The sequence below is a fragment of the Pseudophryne corroboree genome, chromosome 3 (assembly GCF_028390025.1).
Source record: "Pseudophryne corroboree isolate aPseCor3 chromosome 3, aPseCor3.hap2, whole genome shotgun sequence".
NCBI lineage: Eukaryota > Metazoa > Chordata > Amphibia > Anura > Myobatrachidae > Pseudophryne > Pseudophryne corroboree.
Genome location: NC_086446.1, coordinates 382,365,964 through 382,387,426, shown reverse-complemented (window position 1 = coordinate 382,387,426; position 21,463 = coordinate 382,365,964). Strand labels below are relative to the sequence as shown.

Here is a 21,463-nt window from a genome sequence, read left to right as displayed (position 1 = left end):
GGATGACATATATAACGTTTTTTGAATTGCAAGTTATGAAGTCCTTTATTAAGACTTCCTTCCCATTAATTTCTATTTTCTTGAATTTACTGATGCCAGTGTATTCCACATTCTTACATCCTTGGCAACAGCCGCATCTATGGAAGCCTTGGGATTTGATTATCGGATCTCTAGATATCGGGCGGAACACGCTTGATACCAATTTTGTTTTTAGGTTTGGGGCTTTTCTGTAGATGTATGTTGGTTTGTCTGGAATATTAGAACCAATCACTGGGTCATTTTTAAGTATGTCCCAGTGTTTTCGGATAATTTTCTCCATTAATCTATGTTGACTGGTATATTCTGTTATGAACGCCCATTGGTATTGATCTTGATTGGTATCTTTTTTCCTTTTAGTTTTTAGTAATTCCTCCCGATTAGATTCCGTAAATTTGGAAATTTCCAAGTTAATATTCCTCTCATTATAACCACAGGCCTTGAATTTAGATTTCATTTCATCTGCTTGTTTGATGAAAACTTCCTGCTCGGTACAATTCCGTCTCAGACGGTTAATCTGACTCTTTGGTATGGAGTTAAGCCAGCTATCATGATGACAGCTGGTCATGGGGATGTAAGAAACAGAATCAGTCGGCTTGGTGTAGTTCATGGTATGTAATTTTCCATTTTTGACATACACAGTGATGTCCAAGAAATTGATAGTACTGGAACTAGTAGTAAATGATAACTTGATATTTTTATTATTAGTATTCAGGGATGTTAGAAACTCGTTAAGAAGATCATCTCCGCCCCTCCAAATCAAAAAAATATCATCAATGTAACGCATATAGGACACCAGGTTCGCTCCGAAGGGGTTATTGGTCCAGATGGTTTCAAGTTCCCACAACCCCATGAACAGGTTAGCATAACTCGGAGCGAACCTGGTGCCCATAGCGGTCCCTGTTTTCTGGATGTAAAAATCATCCTTAAACAAAAAGGTATTGTTGGTAAGAATGAAACGAATACCTTCCAATATAAATTCCTGTAGATCTTTAGACATGTCTGAATTTCCTAAAAAATACTTGGTTGCTTCAATACCTTGATCATGGTTAATGATAGTATAGAGGGAACTCACATCAGCAGTAACTAAAGTGAGTCCCTCATCCCATTTTATTTTTTCCAAATTGATCAAAAAATCTCTGGTATCTGAAAGATGGGATTGATTTTTTTTAACTAAAGGCTGCAGGAAAGAGTCAATATATTGAGATAAATTGGCAGTGGTGGATTCCACTCCCGAGATAATTGGTCTTCCCGGAGGGTCCACCAGACATTTGTGGACCTTAGGCAGTAAATAAATTACTGGAGTTTTTGGGTCCTCATTGAGGAGAAATGCAGCTTCCTTACTAGTGATGGTACCTTTTTTCTGATATTTATCAATCAAGTTTTAGCATTTCTCCTGCGTGGAGGTTAAAGGATCTCCTCTAAGTTTTCTATACGTGGTAGTATCGTCTAATTGTCGATACATTTCTTTCTCGTATTTTTCTACATCCATTAGGACGATACCCCCCCCTTTATCTGCAGGCTTAATTATTAAATTTTTATCTGTTTTTAGTTCCTTAAGGGCTTTACGTTCTTTGAACGTGAGATTAGAGATGTTAGTTTTGGTTTTTCTTGGTCTTTGTTCTATTTTCTCAAAGTCTTGTAAGACTAGAGTACAAAAAGTGTCAATAAAGGGTCCCTTGACGTATTGTGGATAAAAGACAGATTTTGGACGAAAGGGAGCAATATTTACTGTTTCTCCCTCTCCTCCAAAGTCTCCCCTTCCTAAGAAGAATTTTTTTACAGTGAGTTTCCTGCTGAATTTTTGCAGATCTATAAATAGGTCAAAAGGTCTGATGGAGTTAGTGGGAGCGTATTTGAGTCCCTTTTCTAACAGGGATGTCTGTTCCTTAGTTAGGAGATGTCTACTCAGATTGAATATTTTGACTGTTGATTGTCTTTCTTTGGGGGATAATGTAACATTATTCTGTGTTTTTTTCTTTCTAATTTTAGTATTACACCTTTTATTTTTTTGTTTGAGTTTATTTTTCAGTTTAGAATTCAGAAGGCCCCCTCTTTTTCCACGTTTTTTATATTTTATCTGTACCTGTGATTGAACTGTCGGTGGTCTAAAAAAGGAGAGGAGTCGATGTCTCTATCTTCCAAAGTGGAAAAGCGATTATTTAAGGGGACATAATATTCTTTATCTAAGGTATGCTTATAGTCATTGGGCCTTGTGGGTTTTCTAGGGGAATTACGTCTCCACTCCCTAGTGTCCTCATATTGTTTTTCCCTATGCTCAAAATGACCAAATCTAGAGGGACCTTTCTGTGGGTAATTTCTCTTTTGGGTATTTCTCCCATAGTATTTAGATGGTTTATCCTGATAGTTGGGCTTTGATCCCAATCTTCCTCTACCTCCTATGTTTGGTTTAGGGATTCTCTGGCGTTGGGAGTGATCATCTATTGGGGCTACTTCCCTCACAACTTCATCTAAATCAGATTTTGTCCTTTTATCCCTATTGAATTTTTTTATTTTATTTTCTATGAGTAACTTCTCAGTTCTTTTTATTCTAAATTGTATGGCGTTTTCTAGTTCTCTGTATTCCTCTGTATTGGAATACGGATCTACTAAAGATTTGTAGATCCCAATCTCTTCTTCTAGAAGATTCAACTCTCTTTTCCTCTCTTTAATAATGAGTTCCATTAGGTTAAAAGAGCAGCAATCCAAGATATTCTCCCACTCCTTCTTAAAATCTTCACTAGAGTTGGAAAAACTAGCTACTTTATCAATTCTCAGCCCGCGTGGGATTAATTTATTGGCAAGGTATTTTTCAATGGTTATTACTTCCCACCATATTTTATTTTCTTTCTGGAGAATACCTTCTAATTTGTGCATCATACTGCCCAAATCGCCATCTATCAATTCTGATGTCTCATGGCAATCATTAAATAATCTATCGAAAGTTGCTTTCCTATTGTCTCTAAGAGAAAACATATTGACAATGGAAAAGTAATGCAGCACTATTCAAAAACCCAAAAAGGTGACAAGAAAAACACAATGCAAAGCAAAAGAATTGGGTTCTTTAAAATGTGCGCAAGGCAGCTTTAACCAATAAAAAGTGTCTAGCAGGATGTCACCCCACCCCAAGAAGAAACAGAAATTTTCACAAGAAAAAGACAATCTTTCTCAGTATAAGCGCCAATGATGGAAAAAATGAGTAATGGATGTATATATACGTCCCTTAAAGATGTTCACAAATGATTGTTCCTCAATTATTCACAGGACGTCCTCAGTTAGTGTAGGAGATGACCAATGATTTGGATATGAAGACAAGGAAGAAAAAAAACAAACATACAATGTGTAGTATTGTTTTACATACAGAATTCTTTTCATACATAAAGTTAACCTAATCCCAATAGGAAAAAGCCAAAGTGGCAACACAAGGAGGGAGTCTATACGTGGTGCGTACCCCAACTCACACTGGGAGGGGCAAATACGTGCACGGAAAGGTTTCTTTAAAAATTTCTTCACCCTCTTTGTGTATCCTTCACCATAAAGTATGCATGCAAGAGCATACCTAGACTCACTTTAAAGTGAAAGCGAGTCAAATATATAAAGGTATCTTTTTATCCTATTGCTGCTGTATCAAATGGGAATGCGTACCACACTCACAGGACAAGAAATGGAGACAATCCTATCATGGTATCTTTAGGATCCGAAAGGAACTTCACAACTTCTGAAGGTGGCTCAGAACGATATTTCCCAATGGCAGCAGTTCATACCCGGTGATTTTGTATGGAAAAAAGAAACAGACATACAATGTGTAGTCTTGTTGTATATCTAGTTTCCTTTTTACACAGATGAAGTTATCCTTATCCCATCAAGATATCATGCGTACCCTAACTCACAATAGAGGAGATAGATGTGTGCACAAAAGGTTTCTATAGAAATTCTTCACCCTCTTTGAGTGTCCTTCACCATATGGTATGGATGAAAGAGCATACCTCAACTCACTTTAAAGTGGGGAGAGACAGATGTATAAAGGTATCTTTACTCCTATATAGTTGTGTCATTAAGAATGCGTACCACACTCACGGAATGTATAGTGGAGATGTTCCCATAAAGGTATCTTTTGAGTCCACCACTGTTTCTGACTCCAAAAAAAACCAGTGTATGGTATGGTAGTTCCAAATCACAAAAAGAAATAGTACCAATCAGTCCGATTGTTCTTTTTTTTTTAAAAAAAATTTAATGCATACAACCCATAATTGGGAAAACCAGAAACATGCACATAAAATCACATTTGGTTACTCCGCAAGAAGGAACTCAAATGAAAACATAAATTGCACTGAAAAAGTGGAGACGTAATTCCCCTAGAAAACCCACAAGGCCCAATGACTATAAGCATACCTTAGATAAAGAATATTATGTCCCCTTAAATAATCGCTTTTCCACTTTGGAAGATAGAGACATCGACTCCTCTCCTTTTTTAGACCACCGACAGTTCAATCACAGGTACAGATAAAATATAAAAAACGTGGAAAAAGAGGGGGCCTTCTGAATTCTAAACTGAAAAATAAACTCAAACAAAAAAATAAAAGGTGTAATACTAAAATTAGAAAGAAAAAAACACCGAATAATGTTACATTATCCCCCAAAGAAAGACAATCAACGGTCAAAATATTCAATCTGAGTAGACATCTCCTAACTAAGGAACAGACATCCCTGTTAGAAAAGGGACTCAAATACGCTCCCACTAACTCCATCAGACCTTTTGACCTATTTATAGATCTGCAAAAATTCAGCAGGAAACTCACTGTAAAAAAATTCTTCTTAGGAAGGGGAGACTTTGGAGGAGAGGGAGAAACAGTAAATATTGCTCCCTTTCGTCCAAAATCTGTCTTTTATCCACAATACGTCAAGGGACCCTTTATTGACACTTTTTGTACTCTAGTCTTACAAGACTTTGAGAAAATAGAACAAAGACCAAGAAAAACCAAAACTAACATCTCTAATCTCACGTTCAAAGAACGTAAAGCCCTTAAGGAACTAAAAACAGATAAAAATTTAATAATTAAGCCTGCAGATAAAGGGGGGGGTATCGTCCTAATGGATGTAGAAAAATACGAGAAAGAAATGTATCGACAATTAGACGATACTACCACGTATAGAAAACTTAGAGGAGATCCTTTAACCTCCGCGCAGGAGAAATGCAAAAACTTGATTGATAAATATCAGAAAAAAGGTACCATCACTAGTAAGGAAGCTGCATTTCTCCTCAATGAGGACCCAAAAACTCCAGTAATTTATTTACTGCCTAAGGTCCACAAATGTCTGGTGGACCCTCCGGGAAGACCAATTATCTCGGGAGTGGAATCCACCACTGCCAATTTATCTCAATATATTGACTCTTTCCTGCAGCCTTTAGTTAAAAAAAATCAATCCCATCTTTCAGATACCAGAGATTTTTTGATCAATTTGGAAAAAATAAAATGGGATGAGGGACTCACTTTAGTTACTGCTGATGTGAGTTCCCTCTATACTATCATTAACCATGATCAAGGTATTGAAGCAACCAAGTATTTTTTAGGAAATTCAGACATGTCTAAAGATCTACAGGAATTTATATTGGAAGGTATTCGTTTCATTCTTACCAACAATACCTTTTTGTTTAAGGATGATTTTTACATCCAGAAAACAGGGACCGCTATGGGCACCAGGTTCGCTCCAAGTTATGCTAACCTGTTCATGGGGTTGTGGGAACTTGAAACCATCTGGACCAATAACCCCTTCGGAGCGAACCTGGTGTCCTATATGCGTTACATTGATGATATTTTTTTGATTTGGAGGGGCGGAGATGATCTTCTTAACGAGTTTCTAACATCCCTGAATACTAATAATAAAAATATCAAGTTATCATTTACTACTAGTTCCAGTACTATCAATTTCTTGGACATCACTGTGTATGTCAAAAATGGAAAATTACATACCATGAACTACACCAAGCCGACTGATTCTGTTTCTTACATCCCCATGACCAGCTGTCATCATGATAGCTGGCTTAACTCCATACCAAAGAGTCAGATTAACCGTCTGAGACGGAATTGTACCGAGCAGGAAGTTTTCATCAAACAAGCAGATGAAATGAAATCTAAATTCAAGGCCTGTGGTTATAATGAGAGGAATATTAACTTGGAAATTTCCAAATTTACGGAATCTAATCGGGAGGAATTACTAAAAACTAAAAGGAAAAAAGATACCAATCAAGATCAATACCAATGGGCGTTCATAACAGAATATACCAGTCAACATAGATTAATGGAGAAAATTATCCGAAAACACTGGGACATACTTAAAAATGACCCAGTGATTGGTTCTAATATTCCAGACAAACCAACATACATCTACAGAAAAGCCCCAAACCTAAAAACAAAATTGGTATCAAGCGTGTTCCGCCCGATATCTAGAGATCCGATAATCAAATCCCAAGGCTTCCATAGATGCGGCTGTTGCCAAGGATGTAAGAATGTGGAATACACTGGCATCAGTAAATTCGAGAAAATAGAAATTAATGGGAAGGAAGTCTTAATAAAGGACTTCATAACTTGCAATTCAAAAAACGTTATATATGTCATCCAATGCTCTTGCGACAAGTTTTATATAGGCCGTACGTCTAGACAATTAAAAATCCGCCTATCAGAACATCTTAGAAATATTAGAAAAGGCCTTGAAACACATGCCCTATCTCATCACTTCAAAGAGGTCCATGAAAGCTCAACTAAGTATATTAAAGCATTTTATGGTATTAGGACTGTTAAGGGTAATATTAGAGGTGGGAGTATAGCGAAATCTTTAGCAAAATTAGAAATGAATTGTATTTATTCCTATAAAACTTTAGTACCACAAGGCCTCAATAAGGACTTTGAGCTAAAATGGTTTCTTTAAAATAGGATGTATGTAGTATCTAGACTGTTCGATCATTTTTTCATGTGTTCTTTCTAGATTTCTCATTATTCATCTTGTACGGACACACCTTATGTGGCATCATATAATTTTTTTGACTGAGTAATCTTATGGACTTCGGTTCCTATTATGGAAGACAATATGGACAACGTCACAGGTGAAAAATAAAAAAGAAGAAAAAAGATGAAAGATCTCCTACTACTCATATACCTTTTTTGACATATTTGTGTATGTAATAACAGAGTGGTTGCCGATTATTGTCATTATTATTTTTTCTGTTAATCCTAAAATGTTCATTTCTGTGTACATCAATGGTAAGATGTCATTTAATAACTTGTATTTTTACAATTTTTATGCCTCGGGGAACAAGTACCGCTGGACAGAGCATCCTTTTGTGTCCCTAGCATAATTCACTTTTAAACCTCATGTGGAACGCACAAATCGAGCGCTGGAACGCAAATGACGTAATCATCTGGCATCCGCTTCCGGGAATAAATCCCGTGTGGAACGCACAAATTCAGTGTTGGAACGCAAATGGCGTCATCGCCTGGCGTCTGTTTCCGGGAGTAGGCCGTGGAACGCATGTATGCGCCGTGGAACGCATACATGCGCGATAAGGAAACCAGTGGCGAGCGCTATGCGCAGACGCCGTTTGGCTTATGCACCTGGTAGTAGGGAACCGTTCCTACTGCTCTATGTTCATGAGGGAATAATTACTCTAGCCCACATCCCTCTAGGTCTCTGTTTCCTGTCAGATCGTATATTTCCCTTTTTATATTTGTTCAAATCATAGTTCTTATACAAAATGCTGGCCTGGGAAAGGTTTTCTCCTAAACCAGTACATGTTAAATTATGTTTTTAGCTATATTGAGTGTAACTTAGCTCATCAGTGTGAGGTCACTTCCTACACACTTTATTGGCTGGTGCCCAGATAAATAGCATGGGGCTGCACAGTGCCCACATGTCTTGAGGAAGGCTCCTGTAGAGCCGAAACGCGTCGACAATACTGGGCACTGTGCAACCTCGTTTATTCTAAGAAGCTAACCTTTGAGGTATTTCACATTATTTAAATGCATTTTATGAAATTTTGGACTTTTTAAGATTTTTTTTTTTTTTTTTTTTTTTTTTCAGTGCAATTTATGTTTTCATTTGAGTTCCTTCTTGCGGAGTAACCAAATGTGATTTTATGTGCATGTTTCTGGTTTTCCCAATTATGGGTTGTATGCATTAAATTTTTTTTTTTTTAAAAAGAACAATCGGACTGATTGGTACTATTTCTTTTTGTGATTTGGAACTACCATACCATACACTGGTTTTTTTTGGAGTCAGAAACAGTGGTGGACTCAAAAGATACCTTTATGGGAACATCTCCACTATACATTCCGTGAGTGTGGTACGCATTCTTAATGACACAACTATATAGGAGTAAAGATACCTTTATACATCTGTCTCTCCCCACTTTAAAGTGAGTTGAGGTATGCTCTTTCATCCATACCATATGGTGAAGGACACTCAAAGAGGGTGAAGAATTTCTATAGAAACCTTTTGTGCACACATCTATCTCCTCTATTGTGAGTTAGGGTACGCATGATATCTTGATGGGATAAGGATAACTTCATCTGTGTAAAAAGGAAACTAGATATACAACAAGACTACACATTGTATGTCTGTTTCTTTTTTCCATACAAAATCACCGGGTATGAACTGCTGCCATTGGGAAATATCGTTCTGAGCCACCTTCAGAAGTTGTGAAGTTCCTTTCGGATCCTAAAGATACCATGATAGGATTGTCTCCATTTCTTGTCCTGTGAGTGTGGTACGCATTCCCATTTGATACAGCAGCAATAGGATAAAAAGATACCTTTATATATTTGACTCGCTTTCACTTTAAAGTGAGTCTAGGTATGCTCTTGCATGCATACTTTATGGTGAAGGATACACAAAGAGGGTGAAGAAATTTTTAAAGAAACCTTTCCGTGCACGTATTTGCCCCTCCCAGTGTGAGTTGGGGTACGCACCACGTATAGACTCCCTCCTTGTGTTGCCACTTTGGCTTTTTCCTATTGGGATTAGGTTAACTTTATGTATGAAAAGAATTCTGTATGTAAAACAATACTACACATTGTATGTTTGGTTTTTTTTCTTCCTTGTCTTCATATCCAAATCATTGGTCATCTCCTACACTAACTGAGGACGTCCTGTGAATAATTGAGGAACAATCATTTGTGAACATCTTTAAGGGACGTATATATACATCCATTACTCATTTTTTCCATCATTGGCGCTTATACTGAGAAAGATTGTCTTTTTCTTGTGAAAATTTCTGCTTCAGTACAGAAGGTTTCATGCGAGGCCCTACCAGCTGGATCTGTTGGACAAATGGTCCAGATCGCATCTTCACATGCACCAGAGGATCCGTCTGTCGCCAAGAGCCACGATCTGCCTTCTGTGGTGGCTACAGACTTCTCACCTCATCGAGGGTCGAAGGTTCGGGATTCAGAATTGGATTCTGCTAACCACAGACGCAAGCCTCAGAGGTTGGGGAGTAGGGGGTGCAGTTTCAAGGAAGATGGTCGAGTCGGGAAGTCGTTCTTCCAATAAACATCCTGGTACTCAGGGTAATCAACAAAGCCTTTCTGCAGGCCTCATCTCTACTTCGGAATCAGGCCATTCAAGTCCAGTCAGACAATGTTACGGCGGTAACATACATAAACCGACAGGGCGGAATGAAAAGCAGAGCAGCAATGTCAGAGGTGTCATGAATTCTCCTCTGGGCGGAAAAACACGCCGTGGCATTGCCGGCAGTCTTCATTCCGGGTTTAGACAACTGGGAAGCAGACTTACTCAGCAGACACGACCTGCACTCGGGGGAGTTGGGCCTCCATCCGGAGGTGTTCCGGTGGTTGACACGTCGGTGGGGATATCCACAGATCGACATGATGGCCTCTCAACTCAACAAGAAGCTCAAGCGGTATTGTTCGAGGTCGAGGGACCCACAAGCAGTAGCGGTAGATGCTCTGACAACTCCGTTGGTCTACCAGCTGGTGTACGTGTTTCCTCCACTTCCTCTGAACCCAAGAATTCTAAAGAGAATAAAAAATGAAAAGGTTCAAGCAATACTCTTTGCTCCAGACTGGCCGCGAAGGGCTTGGTAAGTGGATCTTCTCGAGATGCTGTTTGAAGATCCGTGGCCTCTACCTGTTCGCGAGAATCTTCTGCAACAGGGCCCGTTCGTGTATCAGGACTCACCACGGCTACGTTTAACGGCTGATTCTAGCCAGGAGAGGGATTCCTGACAAGTTCATCCCAACTATGAACCAAGCCAGGAAGGGGGTAACGTCTAAACATTACCACCAGATATGGAAGAAGTATGTCTCTTGGTGTGAAAGCAGAAAATATTCTGCGGTGGAGTTTCATCTGGGACGTATCCTGCTTTTTCTGCAGTCTGGAGTGGATGTGGGCCTACGTCTGGGCTCCATTAAAGTCCAGATTTCGGCCTTGTCTATTTACTTTCAGAAACAATTGGCTTCTTTCCCTGACGTCCAGATGTTCTTGAAGGGTATTTTGCACATCCAACCTCCCTTTGTGCCTCCCACGGCACCTTGGGATCTCAATTTGGTTCTGCACTTCCTACAATCAGACTGGTTTGAACCGTTACAGGAGGTGGACGTAAAGTACCTTACGTGGAAGACTGTCACACTGCTGGACTTGGCTTCAGCAAGACATGTGTCGGAGCTGGGGGCTTTGTCTTACAAGAGCCCCTACTTAATTTTCCATGAGGACAGAGCTGAACTCGGGACTCGTCAGCAATTTCTTCCGAAGGTGGTGTCCGCATTTCACATCAACCAACCTATTGTGGTACCGATTGTTAATGACACCTCTGCTATTTCAAAGTCTTTGGATGTTGTGAGGGCTTTGAAGGTGTACGTAAAGAGGACAGCTCATCACAGGAAATCAGACTCGCTGTTCGTTCTTTATGATTCCAATAAAATTGGGTGTCCTGCTTCAAAGCAGTCAATTGCACGCTGGATCAGGCTCACTATCCAGCATGCTTATTCCACGGCAGGATTGCCGGTTCCAAAATTTGTACAGGCCCACTCTACTAGGTCGGTGGGTTCTTCTTGGGCGGTTGCCTGGGATGTCTCGGCTTTACAGCTCTGCCGAGCAGCTACTTGGTCAGGTTCGAACACGTTTGCAAAGTTTTACAAGTTCGATACTTTGGCCCCTGAGGACCTTCAGTTTGGTCAATCAGTTATGCAGGAACCTCAGCACTCTCCCATCCGGTTTGGGAGCTTTGGTACTTCCCATGGTACTAAATGGATTCCCAGTATCCCCTAGGATGTAAGAGAAAATAGGATTTTAATTACCTACCGGTAAATCCTTTTCTCGTAGTACGTAGGGGATACTGGGCACCCGCCCGGTGCTTCGGTTTTCCTGCACTGTTACTTAGTTAAGTATTCTGGTTGATTCAGCTGTTGCTGTTGCTGTTCCTGGTTTCAAGTTTGGTTAGCATGGTTTTCCTCTTGTTTTGAATGTGCTGGTTCGGAATCTCACCACTTTCCTTATCTATCCCTCTCTCAAAGTATGTCCGTATCCTCGGGCACAGTTTCCTAGTCTGAGTCTGGTAGGAGGGGCATAGAGGGAGGAGCCAGCACACACTATCAAATTCTAAAAGTGCTCAAGGCTCCTAGTGGACCCGTTTATACCCCATGGTACTAAATGGATTCCCAGTATCCCCTACGGACTACGAAAAAAGGATTTACCGGTAGGTAATTAAAATCCTATTATATATATATAAAAAGTATTATTATTATTTTATTTCAACTTGTATTAGTACAGACCAAATGGTATATGAGAATAATTGAAAGAAATGTGCCATCACTGACAAGTAGGCATTCATTATGAAGAAAGGAGAGTAATGTAGGGGTACAGGGTGGTACACACTAATGAGAGAAATATTGTCTATGTCTTTATATTGCAAAGATAACATGCAGCTGACAGGTTCAATAGCTCTGCCTACACATTTTTTCTCTTCTGCAGACTACAACACTGATTGGTCTCTTAAAGACAGCACGATTGCTGCGATTGGTGCGTGTTGCCCGGAAGCTGGACCGATATTCTGAATATGGGGCGGCTGTGTTATTCCTTCTCATGTGCACCTTTGCCCTCATAGCCCACTGGCTGGCATGCATCTGGTATGCCATTGGCAATGTGGAACGTCCCTACATGGAGCATAAAATTGGCTGGCTGGACAATCTGGCCAACCAGATTGGGAAGAGCTACAATGACACTGATATGGCTTCTGGGCCCTCCATCAAAGACAAGTATGTTACAGCTCTCTACTTTACCTTCAGCAGTTTAACCAGTGTTGGATTTGGAAATGTCTCCCCAAATACCAACTCAGAGAAGATCTTCTCCATTTGTGTCATGCTGATTGGATGTAAGTATCCCAACAAAGTAACCAAACAAAAGTCTTATGACTAGTTTTTTGTCTGTGCTATCAAGTACTATGTGTGGTTTGTAAATGATATAAAACCTCTCTTGTGATTTTACTGTATATCAACAGTATTGTACAATATGTGATGAAAAGCGATCTTCTGTTCTAGATGTTGGCATGCTGGGACATGTAGCTTCACAAATAGAAAGCCAAAAGCGGATAATGCTTTACTTTAGAATAGATAGCATGTAAACATCCTTGTGGGAGTAAATATATTCTCATGACTTGCTACATGGAAAAAAATGTCCTGCCCTTGGGGGGTAATTCAAATGTGATCGCTGCTGTGCGTTTTCGCACAGCGGGCGATCAGATCCTAACTGCGCATGCGTATGCACCGCAATGCACACGTGCATCGGACAACAACAACGGGCATCACCGGTCAGCGACGGAATGGTGCAAAAAATCCGATCACACGGGCGTTCGCAGGATTGACAGGAAGAGGCCGTTTGTGGGTGGCAACTGACCGTTTAGTTGGAGTGTCAGGGAAAACGCAGTCGTGCCCAAGCGTTTTCAGGGAGGGTGTCTGACATCAGCTCCGGCCCCAATCAGCCTGTTCTCATCTCACTGGAGGATTAAGTCCTGGGCTACACACAGACTGCACAAAGTGGTTTTCCCAGCCCAGCTACACTTGAATGGCGAATTTACACTCCCCCTGGAGGTGGCGACTATCTGATCGTAGGACAGCAAAATTAGCAGCCCAGCGATCAGATCTGTATTACCCCCTTAGTTCATAAACATATGTATCATATAAATACCAATTAACAATATAGATGCAGCTTTAAAGTTCTAATAAATTGTAAAACAAGGATGCTCTGATATTGTAGTTCACTATGTAGGCAAGCAATAAAAGTGACCCTATATAACTGGAAGAGAACATTAAACCTAGCAAAATAGTTATGCAATAAAAATGACCTTATTTATCTGAGAGAACAGAATCTTTATGCAGTATGCGTTCTCCAGGTCTGGGTCAGCTTTCTCCAGACTGCAGCGCAGCAGAGATATGAAGTGTAGAAAAAGACTGCCCCAGAGCGACCTCATTACACTTACATACATACTGACCTAACCTTCCAAGCACTGCATTATTTCTGAGGTATAGAAGGAGCTGTACCAAGTGATTGGAACCACAAGGGAACCTTTTTTTAATTTTCTTTTTCCATTAAAAATTAAATTACATTAAAAGTTAGATTTTTACATTAAAAGTTAGATTATGGATTTACAGTCAATGAATATTGATGCCACAAAGGAATAACAACAGACACAAATGTGTAATTAAAGATACTTTTTTTTTTCAACAACTTAGCTTTGGTTGCAGGTCAGCATACACGTACAAGCATCTGGAACCAGTGCAGGAAACTCCAGCCACAAAATTATACAGCTACATGTTTAAGACACTTTAGTAGAAGTCATGCCAGGACACATTACATGAGATCCCGACAGACGGGATATTGAGTGCCTCCTATTACATTAGGCTGCCTAATTGTATAATACTGTATGTGATATATATATATATATATATATATCTCAGTAGATTAGTAGCATTTCTAAATCTGAGTTTACATTATAAGAGTTATAAAATAGAAATATAAAACATGATTTTTGTTTTATGTCTAGAAAATATCCAAGTTCTCACAAAGGGGCATATTCACCAAACTGTTTTTTTGTGGCAATTCCGTATAAACAGCCTGCCAGGGCCGGTTCTAGGGCTTTTTGTGCCCCGGGCGGGCAATGGGGGCGTGGCTTCATACAGGGGCGCGGTTAGTTACGCACCCTGTACAGTAGTAGCGCCGCTGAAATTATGTGCGGTGCGCGATGACGTCATCGCGCACCGCACACCAAATGTCCTCTCCACGAAGGGAAACTAGACACTACGCGTCTAGTTCCCTTCGTGGAGGGGACCTTTGCTGTGCGGTGCGCGATGACGTCATAGCGCACTGCACAGTAAAGGTCCTCTCCACGAAGGGAAACTAGACGCTACGCGTCTAGTTCCCTTCACAGCGGGACAGAGCGGTCAGCGGCAGTGGGACAGAGCGGGCAGCGGATCTTGCCATGGTGCGGCGCCCTCCGGAAGGCGGCGCCCCGGGCAAAAGTCCTGCTTGCCCGTGGCAAGATCCGCTACTGCAGCCTGCAAAAACTTAAGAATGCCCAGGATTTAGGCATGATCTGCAGTAGAGGTCAGCAGACCATGCATGACCATGCATGCACAGTAGTGTGGCCCGGGGTTCAAAACTGGAAGTACAATGATTGCATTAGTAATAATTTTACATCTTAGACATCATAAGGAAGCAGGGGCGTTTCAACAGAGGAGGGGGCCCGTGTGCACCTCCGGGAGGGCCCCCTCCTCTGTACGGTGCTGAAGACTCCGGCATTGTGCCGGAGTCTACTGCGCATGCGCAGGTCTCCGAAAATATGATCCGGAGACCAATTTGGCTACCACGCATGTGCAGTGGCCATTTTACCGGCGATTTACGCCGCGATAGCATTGCCCGACGGTGGACTCTGCCAAGGTAAGTATTAAAATGGGTGCAATGTGTGCGGTGTGGGGCCCCCCTGGACCCAGGAGCCCGTGTGCACCGCACACATTGCACCCATTATAGAAATGCCAATGCAAGGAAGACCTCCTAACTGAGTGCCTATCCTGAGTGCCTGGATTTAAGAAGGGGAGACCGCAGCAGATATCAAGAAACCATGAATGCGGAATAGCGCAGCTGGGTTCCGAACCCGGCATTAGTGATCACTTTACTTCTCAAGGAAGGCCTCCTAACTGAGGGGTCTATTTACTAAGCCTTGCATGGAGATAAAGTACCAGCCAATCATCTCCTAACTGCCATGTCACACACTGGGTTTGAAAAATGACAGTTAGGAGCCAACGGGCTGGTACTTTATCTCCGTCCACTTTAGCTCCATCCAAGCTTAGTAAATAGACCCCTGAGTGCCTGTCCCTGGAATTAAGTAGAGGAGATGCAGCAGATATCAGCAGACCTTGCTTGAGCAATAGTACAGCTAGGGCCCAAGCCCGGCATTGGCAATCACTTTACTTCTTATACATCGCAAGAACAGACTTCTAACAGAGCGCCTGTCCCTGCATGTGAGCAATGGTAAATACCAGGGACTTCATTTTTTTTATTGCCACAATATGCAGCAATAAGACATTATCATTATCAGGACCAAGTCCAGATATTGGTAAATATGCCGCAAAGAAAAAGGTATTTCTAAACTTTTGTTTAAAACTTCTAAAGCTGGCCATATTTTTGAGAACAGAATAAAAAGAGCAGAATATAATGTGCATTAAATATGTGTATGTAATTATGTGCTATACTTATTCCTGCATCTTTCAGTTAAAACATGACAGGTGCACTGAAGTCTTGCATAAGTCATGGTAAAGTAATAGCGGGGTGCAATGTCCGCCTCACTCACTTGGATATAGGTTTCCTAGTGAGTATTGCTGCCACTCGGAAATGAAAGGGAAACCAGGCTCCCCAGAGGGTATTTATAAAATGAGGGATAACTCTATGGGTGCAGGTTCACTAGTACACAGTGTTCAGATATTCATCCCGAAAGATACTAGTGTGAGGAGTACTTGATTGTTAGTACTTTGTGTCCAAAGAGACTTTTCTAGCAAATGTTTTATTGAAATAAAATTTTTAAGCTTACAATTTAATGGTCATTTCCACTCCACTGATACAACGCATTTCACAGGTCGCTGATAACTTCCTCCAATAACAGAAACGTACTGTTGTGGGTAGAACGAGTCTGGGCTTTGGAATTAATCTTTTTTCAATCAATATATTTAATTTTAGTAATGCACACCATAAGTTAACCAAACCATAACCTGATATTACTCTTTGTTTAGGTAATTTCTTCTAGTGCCATTAAAAATTCCACTTTATACTGACACATGTAATAATGATGTCCCCTCTCTCATGATTAATTTAAGACAGATATAGGGCTAAATGTGATAGGGGACGAGTTTTTTGTGCAAGTCAAACTCGCACCTTCTTTCACATTTTGGAGATGCAAGTTTTTCCAGCAACTCGCAAATGCAATAGCCTGCGATGTTTTGAGTTCTAAGCCATTGCATAGGCGAGTCAGTGCGAGTTTTTTACTGGTTAAATCCGTACATTGTAATGCAAGTTTCATTACAAGGTGGAAGTTTCACAGTAGCATGCACAGATCAGTGAGATCTATGTATGCTTCTGTGTATAAAAATTACGCAAAAAAATATAAAACCAGAAATAAACAGCTTGGTGTGCTCCCAACCCCCCAATAACCCCCCTCCCACCTTCACCTCCAAAAGCATCACCTACCCCGTTCAGCCAATATAGTAGCAGTTTCTCTCGGAGCAGCCTGCTGATCGGCTGTGTGTGGCCAGACTGTCATCACTGCTTCCCCTATTGAAGTCAATGGTAGGAACTGTATTGACTTCAATTATGGGAACCGATACATTGTAGTCAATGATGGGAACTACAAAGTTATTAGAGGTCAACCTAGCGGTTCTTATGGAAGCAGCTCATGAGTGGCTTCCAATCTAGTGACAGCAGTCATGTGGAGCCCGGCATTCGTGTGTGGAGCCCTATGTGTTAACACATACAGCTCTTCAAACCAGTGGTTTGGGTGTTTCGGTTTATTTTTTTACCCCTTGCATGCCCACATGGACGTGATCCACGCAAGGAATAGGTATGTGTGAGTATATTAAACTTTTAACTTTCACGTGTGTGTCCTGTTTTTTAAAACTTTTTTTTACAAGGGGACTATAGTAACCAGCGCGCCCTTCAATGCCCTGCGTACTGGTACTTGTGGTTCTCCAAGTACCGGCATGGTACTTGGAGAACCACGTGGGGGGGAAGGGGGGGCAGGGTATTAATGAAAATTTTCATGGGAAGGTAAAAGGCCAAGGACTACTCAATGATATCAATCTTAAGAATCGGTATCCCCTGCCGCTGATTCCAGAATTGTTCGACCGGGTGAAGGGGGCTTCGATATTCACTAAGATCTAAGTGGAGCCTACAACCTGATTCGTATTCGCCCAGGGGATGAGTGGAAGACAGCCTTCAATACTCGGGATGGGCATTTCAAGTATTTAGTAATGCCTTTCGGGTTGTATAATGCCCCGTCTGTTTTCCAGAATTATGTCAATGAATTATTTAGAGACTTGCTTTACAAGTGTTTGGTGGTTTACCTAGATGACATTTTAATATTCTCTAAAGATCTGGAGACTCATCGAGCTCAAGTGAAGGAGGTGCTAACCCAACTGATGAAGAACAAGTTATATTGTAAACTGGAGAAATGTACCTTCGAAGTTCCTTCTATTCCTTTCCTTGGCTACATTATCTCAGGTAGCGATTTACAGATGGATCCAGCTAAAGTTCAGGCAATTCACGACTGGTCCCTACCCTCTACTTTGAAGATTATTCAGCGGTTCCTGGGGTTCGCAAATTTCTACAGAAAATTCATCAAAGGTTATTCGTCCATTGTGGCCCCCATTACTGCCCTCACCAGAAAAGGAGCAAGTCCATCCTGCTGGCCGCCAGAAGCAATAGCAGCCTTTGAAACCCTGAAAGAAGATTTTACATCAACCTGATCTGAATCGATCCTTCATACTGGAGGTGGATGCTACCACAGAAGGGGTAGGAGCAGTACTGTCTCAACTCTTTGAAGATGGGAAGATTCATCCATGTGGTTGCTATTCGCGAAGGTTCTCATCCGCTCAGCGAAACTACGCCATTCGTGAGCAGGAATTGCTAGCTATTAAATTGGCTTTTGAAGAGTGGAGATATTTGTAAGAAAGAGCTTTACATCCTATTGCTGTTTACACCGATCATAAGAATCTGTTATATTTGTGGACAGCTCAGTGTCTCAATCCACGACAGGACAGGTGGGCCCTTTTCTTCACATGATTCAATTTCAAGCTCTTTTATCGACCTGGTCCTTTAAACAAGAAGGCGGACACTCTCGCACGTTCTTTAAGCTCCAACGAACCCACAGATTTCTCAGGAAAACAACTCATCTTGGATCCAGCCTCTTTCTGTGCAACTCAGCTCACTCCAACTCCTCCACCAGGGAAAATTTTCGTAAATCCCGAACTCCGGAAGAAACTGCTCATGTGGGCACATGAGTCCTCCTTTATGGGTCATGCAGGGAAACTTAAGACCCAAAAATTAATTCAGCATTCTAATTGATGGCCCCAGCTGAGAGCAGATGTACAAGATTTCATAGCTGCCTGCCCAAAGTGTGCACAGCACAAAAGTCCAAAAGGTTCACCTCCAGGTCTTCTGCATCCATTACCCATACCGACTCAACCCTGGACTCATATCTCTATGGACTTTATCACTGATTTACCTCCTTCGAAAGGACGAAACACCATTTGAGTGGTTGTTGATCGTTTTTCTAAAATGGCACATTTCATACCCCTGACAGGTATTCCATCTGCACCTCAGTTATCAAAGTTATTCATCTCAGAAATCTTTAAGCTACATGGAATGCCCACCAAAATTGTTTCCGATCGTGGACCACAATTCTCTCTACTCTTCTTTTGGAATAAAGTTGAAATTTACATCTGCCTATCATCCCCAATCAGACGGACAAACAGAAAGAGTAAATCAGGATCTGGAGACCTTCCTATGTTTATTCATGTCTTTCTCGCAGGACGATTGGCTGGATTTCCTCCCACTAGCAGAATTTGCTCATAACAATTTATACCATACTTCTTCAGGGGTGTAGTACTGGTGACCGGCGGTCTCCTGACCGCCGGTCACCTTACCGACGCCGGGATCCCGGCAGCATACCGACGCCGGGATCCCGGCGGGGAGGGGCGAGTGCAGCAAGCCCCTTGCGGGCTCACTGCGCTCGCCACGCTGCGGGCTCGGTGGCGACCTGCGGTCGCCACGGGTTCTATTCCCACTCTATGGGTGTCGTGGACACCCACGAGTGGAAATAGTCCCTGTTGGTCGGCATGCCGACCATCGGGATAGTGAGCCGTCGGGCTCACGGAGGAGGTCATGTGACTGTCGGTCAGCTGACCGGCGGTCACATGAATACCACCCCTTCTTCAGGATCTACTCCATTCTTTAATAACTACAGATTCCATCCTCGAGTTCCAGAGTACCAGGCTTTACCAGCTTTAGAGGTTCCTTCCGCTGATCAGCCACTCAGACAGTTTTCTAAGAATTGTAACCAAGTACGTAAAGCTTTGATCAAGTCATCTGCACGTTACAAGTCTTTTGCTGATAGAAAACGTAAAGCCATTCCAAACCTTAGAGTAGGGGTTCAAGTATGAGTCTCCACACGCAATTTACATCTCAAAGTTCCTTCGAAAAAATTCATTGGACCATTTCCTATTCAAAAAGTACTTAATCCTGTGGCTTACAAAGTAAAATTGCCATCTTATCTGAAGATTCCCAATGCATTTCATGTTTCTCTTTTAAGACCTTTAGTGCTCAATCGCTTTCGTGCAGCCCTGCCTAGACCTCCTAAGGTTCAAACCATGCAAGGTGAGGAGTTCGAGGTCAAAAGCATGCTGGATTCCCGCAGACGATATGGTCGTGTCCAGTATCTCATAGACTGGAAGGGACACGGTCCAGAAAAATAGGTCCTGGGTAATTGCTGAAGATGTTCATGCACCAAAATTGGGCCGTACCTTCAATGCCAAGAATCCTACCAAAGCTGAGGTTGTTTGGTGTCAACCCTAAAAAGGGGTGGTACTGTCATGGACCAGGGACTCACCTCCAGTGATGGTCTCTGGGGGCTCTCTGTCAGATGGCTAGCGCTACGGAGGTCTGTGAGGGCTGCTGGTGTGCTGCAGCTTAGAGGGAGCTGGCGACTGTGTGGCTCGCTGTCACTGGAGCACTGTGCAGGAAGGCTGCCTGTGTAAGATCCCATGCTCTGGAGCACTGTGCAGGGAGACTGCCTGAGCAAGATCTCCTTCTCTGGTGTGTCTGCAGTACTGGGGGCCGCCATGTTGGAGGCCAATTCATAGTATGCCAAAGGGTATCTGAACTCCAGGTCGACAACAAAAAGGTCGACACACCTTAGGTCGCCGCCAATTGGTCGACACACCTTAGGTCGACATGGACAAAAGGTCGACATGGACAAAATGTCAACAGGAACAAGGTCGACATGGACAAAAGGTCGACATGAGTTTTTCACAATTTTTTTCTTTTTTGGAACTTTTTCATACTTAACGATCCACGTGGACTACGATTGGAACGGTAATCTGTGTCGAGCGAAGCGGAGCGAAGGCACCATGCCCGAAGCATGGCGAGCGAAGCGAGCCATGCGAGGGGACGCGGTGCACTAATTGGGGTTCCCAGTCACTCTACGAAGAAAACGACACCCAAAAAACATAAAAAAACTCATGTCGACCTTGTTCCTGTCGACCTTTTGGCCCTGTCGACCTTTTGTCCATGTCGACCTAAGGTGTGTCGACCAATTGATTTCGACCTAAGGTGTGTCGACCTTTTTGTTGTCGACCTGGAGTCCCAGACCCATGCCAAAGGGATTTGGTCTCTGGTCTCTTCCAGCCAATCACAGGCTGAGCTTTCTGGTAAAAGGGGGCAGACTGGTTTCAAACCTTGTCAGTGCTTTATGATTCTGTCCCAATACAGGTGTTTTAGCTCTGCACTCCCACAGGTCCAGCTGTGTGACTTTCAGTATCACTTGGATTTTCAACTCCATGGAATTGTCACCTCAGCTGTCATTTGCTGCACAACTGCCAGTGGTTACCCCGCCCCACGGGTCACAGCCTGCCACTTAGGACACTGTCTCCTGGAGTTCTATCCGTAGAGGATTTCCCAGCAGTTCTGCAGGGCTCTTCAGCCATGTCTAATAATCATCCATTCTACAAAACTCCTTCAGTGTTCTTCAGCCACATCTAACAATCATCCATTCTGCAAAAACCCTTCTGTGTTCTTCAGCCATGTCCTATAATCATCCATTCTGCACAACTCCTTCAATGTTCTTCAGTCACGACAATTAACTATCCAACTTACA

At 42.1% G+C, this 21,463-nt stretch overlaps 1 protein-coding gene across 1 annotated transcript in view; it reads left to right on the top strand.

Annotated features, from left to right (window-relative positions):
* KCNH6 (potassium voltage-gated channel subfamily H member 6) overlaps positions 1–21,463 on the top strand; it is a 164,332-nt gene that overhangs the window by 96,335 nt on the left and 46,534 nt on the right. Inside the window, exon 4 of the mRNA XM_063960004.1 lies at positions 12,022–12,421. Coding sequence (XP_063816074.1) covers positions 12,022–12,421 — 400 coding nt within the window. The remainder of the gene's footprint in view (positions 1–12,021; positions 12,422–21,463) is intronic.